At 46.0% G+C, this 8687-nt stretch overlaps 1 protein-coding gene across 1 annotated transcript in view; it reads left to right on the plus strand.

Annotated features, from left to right (window-relative positions):
* The window catches only part of MIF (macrophage migration inhibitory factor), a 28054-nt gene extending 20258 nt beyond the window's left edge, over window positions 1-7796 (plus strand). The window contains exon 3 of the mRNA XM_063912995.1: window positions 7626-7796. Within this exon, the coding sequence (XP_063769065.1) occupies window positions 7626-7692 (67 nt within the window). The 3' untranslated portion in view covers window positions 7693-7796. The remainder of the gene's footprint in view (window positions 1-7625) is intronic.
* Window positions 7797-8687: the final 891 nt, after the last annotated feature.

Below are 8687 nucleotides of genomic sequence, written 5' to 3' on the forward strand. Positions count from 1 at the left end.
AAAATCTCTGGATGTTGTAAGAGCGTTGAAGATCCACGTCACTAGGACAGCTGTTACCAGAAAATCTGAGGCGCTGTTTGTCTTGTATGCTTCAAACAAAATTGGTCATCCTGCTTCAAAACAGACTATTGCACGCTGGATTTGTGGTACGATTCAGCAAGCTCATTCTTCGGCCGGACTAACGGTGCCGAAGTCAGTAAAAGCCCATTCTACCAGGAAAGTGGGCTCATCTTGGGCGGCTGCCCGAGGCGTCTCGGCGTTACAGCTTTGCCGAGCAGCTACTTGGTCGGGTTCAAACACTTTTGCTAAGTTTTATAAGTTTGATACCCTGGCCGATGAGGACCTTGCGTTTGCTCAGTCGGTGCTGCAGAGTCGTCCGCACTCTCTCGCCCGTTCTGGAGCTTTGGTATAAACCCCATGATCCTTTTGGAGTCCCTAGCATCCTCTAGGACGTAAGAGAAAATAGGATTTTGGTACTTACCGGTAAATCCTTTTCTCCTAGTCCGTAGAGGATGCTGGGCGCCCATCCCAGTGCGGACTATTACTTGCAGTGTTTTCTTGCTGGTTAAATTTGTTTATACACGGGATGTGTATTTCTTGTTTCAGCTTGTTGCTGTTGTTGATTCATACTGTTATCTGGTTTAAAGTTACTCCGGTTGTACGGTATGTTTGTGGTGTGGGCTGGTATGTTGGTAGCCCTTAGTTTAAACAAAAATCTTTTCCTCGAAATGTCCGTCTCTCCTGGGCACAGTTCCTATAACTGGGGTCTGGAGGAGGGGCATAGAGGGAGGAGCCAGTTCACACCCAGATTAAGTCTTTTTAGTGTGCCCAAGCTCCTGCGGATCCCGTCTATACCCCATGGTCCTTTTGGAGTCCCCAGTATCCTCTACGGACTAGGAGAAAAGGATTTACCGGTAAATACCAAAATCCTATTATTATTATTATTATTACAACTTATACTGCGGCACAAGTGTTTCGCAGCACCGTACATACAACACACATTAGAACAACACAGGGTACACAGAACTTAACATCACAGAAAAATAAAAGAGAGCACAGGTAACAATTAGCACCACAGTTCTCAGTACACAATACTGCTGAGATGTAAAGAAGCAAAGGGCGTATTACTGGGGGCGGGCAGCCGCTGGAAAAGATTAGCAGTCACGAGCAAGTGGAAATGCAGTTATAGACAGTCGCTGAGTAGAAGAGAGCTGTAATTGAAGTGCAAGAGAAGAGGGATGTGAGAACAGGAGGGAAGATGGCCCTGCTCTAAGGAGCTTACGATCCAGGGGGGAGAGGGAGACAGACAGGTGACATGAGGTACAAGCAAGCGGATGGTGGTCAGGTGTCAGCAAGTAAGCGAGGCAGAGATGGCCAAGGCGTGACGACTAGGTTATGCGGAAGGGTAGGCTTTGATGAACAGGTGAGTTTTCAGTGCCTATTTGAAGCTTTGCAAGGTCAGGGAGAGTCCCGTACCTATGCCCTGCACTAAATAGCCAGGGGTCTCACAAAATTTATTGCGGAGGGACCCCACACTAGTCTTCCTGCTATAGTGTAAAACGACTATAGCAGGCCTGGCCAACCTGTGGCTCTCCAGCTGTTGTAAAACTACACATCCCAGCATGCCCTGCTACAGTTTTGCTATTAGGGAATGCTAAAACTGTGGCAGGGCATGCTAGGATGTGTAGTTTCACAACAGCTGGAGAGCCACAGTTTGGCCAGGCCTGACTATAGTGTAAATCAGGCAGTCTAGTGCAGGGGGTGATTGTAGATGGGAGCAAGTGGCAAAGATACCAGGGTTGCTCACACAATTTACACACTCCTGAAACCTTGCTAGCATCATTGTCCCAGTTACTTCAATGCACAACCCTGGCTGCTGAACCACCCTCTACCCAAATTATAGGGGAGAAGCTCAATATCCTCTTGTCCCTACTAATCCTGGCGAGACTGCTACTGGCTGAAAAGCATCATGGTGAAGATGGGGTTATTTGGCTGGTGTGCCCTGTTTGATTTCTACTATACATACCTCTTATCATTCAGGCCAAAATGATCCGCTTTAGTCTCATCAGAACACAGGTGTTCTGCTGTGTCTTGTTTGTGTTTGTTACATTTTCTAGTCCTGGATGCTATTATGTCTTTAGGTTTATTTTATTTTGGTACTTATTCCAAGTCCACCCACCTGCAGTTTCTGGAAATATTCTGTCCAAATCCTCACCTGGAATGACCGATGGGCTGGGCCCATGTTTCCTTTGGTGTTGATAACCCAGCAGTTCTCTATTTATGCTTTACATACATGCTCTGGATATTTAACACAGTCACCCTGATCATTACCCCACTATGATTCCAAAAAGGAGCCAACCTTGTCCTGCTAAGAAGAAGCAGTGACGCACTATAATGGTGAGAGGGGATAGCATGGGACGTATGAGATGGTGCTGTGAGGGGACTGCAATCAAGTAGCTGCTTTTCAGTCTATGGATTAGTGAGAAGTATTGGAAGTGACAAGTAGTGGTTGGCAATGCAGAGTATGAAGAGAAGGCCTGGTGTTAGGGTTGGGTCTGCAGTAAGCAGCCATTTTTGGGGTTAATTATATGCAGTGCCCAATAGTCTAAGTGACCATGCTTCAATAATGCCTGTATAAGTAACTGACAAGTCAATAACACAGTGTAGGGCCCCTCAGTAAGTTAGGTTTTATTTAAATTTGCTAACGTTTCATCAAAAGGTAATCCCTTATAAAGGTGGAGTCCTATAACACATGTTGTGACTTTTGTGTTTGCATACTGAGCCTGTGCAAATCTGAGCCTCCAATTACAAGGGGCAGGAATACTTTTTACTTCATTTAACTGCTCAATGTATCTTTTGGGGACAGGATGGCTGCCACTCATTTAAATATCCAACTGTTGTGGCGGTGGATACTTATCTACTGGAGCAGTTCAGTATTGTTCTGGTGTGGGGACAGCTGTTTCGAAAAACTATCCCTGTGATCCCTAACACTTTAACACTTGGGGCAGATGTATTAAGGCCAGAGAAGTGATAAAGCAGTGATAGGTTCAAGGTGATAACGCACCAGCCAGCCAGCTCCTAAATGGCAATTTACATATTGCAGCCGATTGGCTGGTGCATCATCACCTTGCACTTATCACTGCTTTATTACTTCTCCAGCCTTAATACATCTGCCCCATTGCTACAGAAGTAGCAGTGATACTTACCACTGGTGTTGGTTCCTGCAAGCTTTCAGTTTTCAGAGTTTGTTGAATGCCCTATCGAGCCCCTAATAATGAATGGGCCTAAACTTGTGTTTTTCCATGAGTAATGGGCCCATACTGGATAATGACTAGGCCCCTTAGTAATATGTGGAAAGTTTTGAGAATATTTGGAAATGACAAAGAACGTTTATGCTTTTGAGCAATGTCAAAACATCCTACTTCAGTCTGTTTTCAACTCTAAAGGTGCATACACACGGAGCGATATAACTGAGCGATTTTGACTATATAGTCAAAATCGCTCAGAAAGTTAGTGCAGATCGCTCCGTGTGTACACAGCCAGCGATAGCGATGCGCGTCCCCGCTAGGTCGCTATCGCTGGGAAAAATAGTCAGTGCAGGCAAGTCAATTTTGGCTATGTCGCTGCAAAAGTTAGTCAAAATCGCTGACACTTTAAGAGGCCAGCGATTTTTCCCAGCGATAGCGATGTGCAGGCGGCGGTGGTGCGGGCGGCGGCGGGTTGTGGCGGCGGTGCGGGCGGCGGCGGGTTGCGGCAGCGGTGCGGGCGGCGGCGGGTTGCGGCAGCGGTGCGGGCGGGGGAAATTTACCTTTCTATTGCAGAGTTTGGCAGCGGAGCGGTACCAGTTTCAAAAATGGCGCCTCAGCGTCATTTTTGAAATTCAAGATGGCCGCCGCGAGCCAATCACGGCTCGCCGCGTCATCGCCCCGCCCCCTCCCGCTGACTTATATAAGTCAGCGCGAGGCAGCGGCTGTCAGTCCGACGGCGGAGGAGGAGCGGAGAAGAGCTCCTGAAGACGCCGTGGAAGTCCTGGATGGGCGGCGGCTATGCAAAAGAGCTTAGCAGCCGCCGCCCACCAGGTGAAGATGCTGGAAGTCCTGGGAAGGCGGCGGCCATGCAAAAGAGCTTAAAGGCCGCCGCCTCCCTGGTGAAGACGTCGTGGAAGTCCTGGATGGGCGGCGGCTATGCAAAAGAGCTTAGCAGCCGCCGCCCACCAGGTGAAGACGCCGGAGCAAGACCCCAGAAGCCCTGGGGAGGTGGCGCCCCCCCAGGTGAAGACGCCGGAAGCCCTGGGAAGGCGGCGGCCATGCAAAAGAGCTTAAAGGCCGCCGCCCCCAGGTGAAGACCCAGTTTAATAAAGGATTTTTAAAAGTATGTGTTGTGTTTTTTTTTTTTATATTTTCTCTACAGGTGGACTACAGGTGCCAGCGGGCCTTTTATGTCCGGGCATGCTGGCACTTGTGGTTCTCCAAGTGCCAACATGCTGGGGCAGGCTTGCTGGGACCTGTAGGCCTCCTGTAAAGAACAATATTACTATTGAAAGGCTATCAGCCTCCCATCCACCGGGCCACGGATGGGGGGGACAGCCTCGGGCTTCACCCCTGGCCCTTGGGTGGCTGGAGGGGGGGACTCCTTGATTTAAGGGGTCCTCACTCCTCCAGTGTACCCCGGCCAGGGGTGACTAGTTGGGGGGGTAATGGCACGGCCGCAGGGACCAATATAAAAGTGTCCCCCGGCTGTGGCATTATCTCCCTGGCTAGTGGAGCCCGGTGCTGGTTTGGAAAATACGGGGGACCCCTATGTCTTTTGTCCCCCGTATTTTTTAAACCAGGACCGGACGCAGAGCCCGGTGCTGGTTGTCTAAATATGGGGGAACCCTACTCATTTTTTCCTCTGTATTTTAACAACCAGGACTGGCTCAAAGAGCCCGAGGCTGGTTTTACATAGGAGGGGGGACCCCACGCAATTTTTTTTTTTAACTTTCAGCTATTTAAATACCAGCCACCCTGTAAAATCGTCCTATATATGACACTCATCCCCTTATTTAAATGAGATAGTCAAAATCTCCCATAGCCAAAATCTCTTGCATAGTTAGACAAAATCTCTGGTAAAGTTAGTCAAAATCTCCTACTGCCAGTTCAAGGGAAAAGTTAGTCAAAATCTCTCATAGCCAAAATCTCTCCGTGTGTATGCACCTTAAGGTAGGTGGCAACAAAATGTGAAAAATGTGTAAATTTCTGAAAGCACTGGAAATTCTCTCTGTTACTACAGATATTCTGCATCCACTAAAGTGTTCTCTCTGTAGTAATACATACACAAAGGGAAATGAATAAGGGTCCGAATTTGCCAGAGGTGTGGAATGCCAACAAAACTCAGACTCTTTTTGAAGCAGCAATCATTTAAAAGGCATGGTTTTGCCCTGTAAACGATTGCTGCTTTAAAAAAAAAAAAACATCCGAGATTGGCCAGCAAACTCTGACCCTATTATATAAGCCCCTCAGTGTTGCACACGTCATCACTTCTTCGCTGCAACCCGTACATATGCTCTGTCCTCTGCAATATTCCCTTACCACATTCACACTTATTCTGCACTGCACGCAACCACATGTAATATTTAATTTGATTTTACCACTTTATGATACAAAGACTTGACATGTATTCTATTAATGTAGTTTTATCCTGACCATCACAGCATATTTGGTAAATAAATCTACAATACACTTTTTTTGTCTAAAATGCATGGAAAGGGAGTTGTTCGTGCACATCTACCCCTGCTGCTGTGGGTCCCACCTTTCTTATGCTGGGTACACTATTTTATGTACAGCCGTCGAACGATACTGTTAAGTGCATCATCTTGTGTACACCCGATTTGTCTATGAACGGTGTCGTTCAGACATATTGCTTTGGCCCTGCAGCATGGCACATGCCAGTACATCTGTATGTGTGTACAGGCAACTGATCTGTTATGCGGGCCGCAGGAACCACCGTCAATAACATCACAGCTGGGCAGGCAAATTTTAAATGCCCGTCCACTTGTGATGTCTGGCCATGCCTATTGTGCGGACAGTTGGTGAGTGTGAAGCTTACCAAAATTACTGAGTCTGTCAGTTGGTGGCGCCACCAACTAAGGGGGTAATTCTGAGTTTATCGCAGCAGGATTTTTGTTAGCAGTTGGGCAAAACCATGTACACTGCAGGGGAGGCAGATATAACATGTGCAGAGAGAGTTAGATTTGGGTGGTTTATTTTGTTTCTGTGCAGGGTAAATACTGGCTGCTTTATTTTTACACTGCAATTTAGATTGCAGATTGAACACACCACACCCAAATCTAACTCTCTCTGCACATGTTATATCTGCCTCCCCTGCAGTGCACATGGGGGGTAATTCCAAGTTGATCGCAGCAGGAAATTTTTTAGCAGTTGGGCAAAACCATGTGCACTACAGGGGGAGGCAGATATAACATGTGCAGAGAGAGTTAGATTTGGGTGGGTCATTTTGTTTCTGTGCAGGGTAAATACTGGCTGCTTTATTTTTACACTTCAATTTAGATTGCAGATTGAACTCGCCACACCCAAATCTAACTCTCTCTGCACATGTTATATCTGCCCCCCCCCCCCCCCCCCCCCCCCCTGCAGTGCACATGGTTTTGCCCAACTGCTACAAAATTTCCTGCTGCGATCAACTTGGAATTACCCCCCATGGTTTTTTCCAACTGCTAACAAAATTGCTGCTGCGATCAACTCCGAATTACCCCCTAAGTGTGTACCTGGTCTTCAACCTCTTCTAGATTGCTTCACTTTAGGCAAGAGAACAGGAATCTTATTCCATAGATAAAACAGGCTTGTCAAACTTGTTTTCTGTTGACTTTATGTAACTGAGATTATTCAGAGACTCTCAGCTTTCCTCACTCTCCAGAGCTTCTATGTTAGAACATAACAAGACAGTATTACTGTATTCTATTGCTTGCAGTTCAGAATTAAATATTTTAATGAATACAAAAGATTTTGAGAAGATTTTCGTTTTGCAGTGATTCCAATAGCTTTGTTTAATACTTTTTAAAAAAAATTATACGGCTTTAAAATGTTGACCTATAATTGCAAATGACCTATGATGTAGTCACTGATTTGTGAGTCAAAAATGCTAAAACAAATTGTGGATAGTGTTCCGCCGGTAACAAGAGAAAATGTGACATTACCAAGGGTGGGGATGCCTCAACCATCACATTTTGAATGCAGTGCATACCGCCAATGGTCATGTGCACATCGGCATTTATTAACGCCGTATGCATAAGGATTAAAGCAAAGGACAGTTCTCCCCATAAGAGCTGTTCTTTGAGTAATGGGGACTTCCGTGTTTAAGTCCTGGGAGTCCTTCTGCGTATGAATCTGCGATCCCTCCTGGGACAGCGTTACCCACCGGGTCTAAGCTCCAAAGTGTATCTCATACACTTGCTTGGCATTTTCAGAGGTTTGACCGCAAAATGCCCTCTGATAAATGCATCCATACAATTTTTAGAAATGTTCCCCGATGTGGTTTAGTAATACACCTGTAGGTTGCAGATATGGGGATTCTAATACGGTTTTCTGTTTTGTGTGTTTGAAGCTAATAACTTGTTTCTTTTTCAGGGTTTACTTCAATTTTGTGGACTTAAATCCTGCTAATGTGGGCTGGAACAAATCTATCTTTGGGTAACGTTTTCACTCAAAATTGATGAACAGATGAATCAACAACCGCAGTTTAAAACCATGTCTACAATGTAATACATTCCATGTTAAATAAACATCTTAATGAAATAATGTTTTTCTTTTGTTTGTTTTTATAATACGTAAGTTTTTATGGGAATTGTGTGTGTGTGGGGAGTGTCATCTATTCACTCCATAGTTATGTGGCTCTCATGCTATGTCCATGCACACCTGAATTTTTCTACTGAGATTAGAGAAGTGCCACACGTGAGGTTTTATTACGTTCACCTTAAATGTTTTGGGGGTTTTTACTTTTAGAACATAGATAGCTAAATCCTATTGCTGGTTCAGACAATGTTTCAGTGGGAGAGGAGTGTTCATTGTTGTGGAAGGCTGCATCCTGATTGCTTGAGAGCATCAATCTACCCACTAAGAGGGGGTACTCACGGAGCGATATTCTAAGCAATCTGACTAGATTGCTTAGAATATCAGCATGATCGCTCCGTGTGTAGCCCCCTCAGCGAAAGCGATGCGCGGCCCCGCACATCGCTATCGCTGCTGCTAGATTGGCCTGCATGCAGGCCAATCTAGCGGGTCGCTCACTTCACCCGCTGGGTGAAATGAGCGGCCCCCCCGCACGCTCAGCACAGATCGCGCTGTGCTGAGCGGCAGGAGAGATGTGTGCTGAGCGGTTCACTCAGCACACATCTCTCCTGCATCGGCCAGTGGGTACTGGGCTTAAGTGTTCCCTTCTGCAGTGCATCGTGGCCCAAGGGATAAGGACATCTGTAAATACTGCAGAACTGACTACTGAACTCAGAACTCCACCACCCCTAATCAGTTTGACTTCACTGTAAAGATTATTATTTGAAGAGATTCCCAGGTGATACTTTATAAAAAAAATTTAAAAAAAGTATACCATGAGGCAAACCTAGTCTAATGGTGTGTACACACGGTGAGATTTTTCTTACGATTTTGACTATATAGTAAAAATTGTAAGAAAAG

The sequence above is a fragment of the Pseudophryne corroboree genome, chromosome 1, assembly GCF_028390025.1.
Source record: "Pseudophryne corroboree isolate aPseCor3 chromosome 1, aPseCor3.hap2, whole genome shotgun sequence".
Classification (NCBI taxonomy): Eukaryota; Metazoa; Chordata; class Amphibia; order Anura; family Myobatrachidae; genus Pseudophryne; species Pseudophryne corroboree.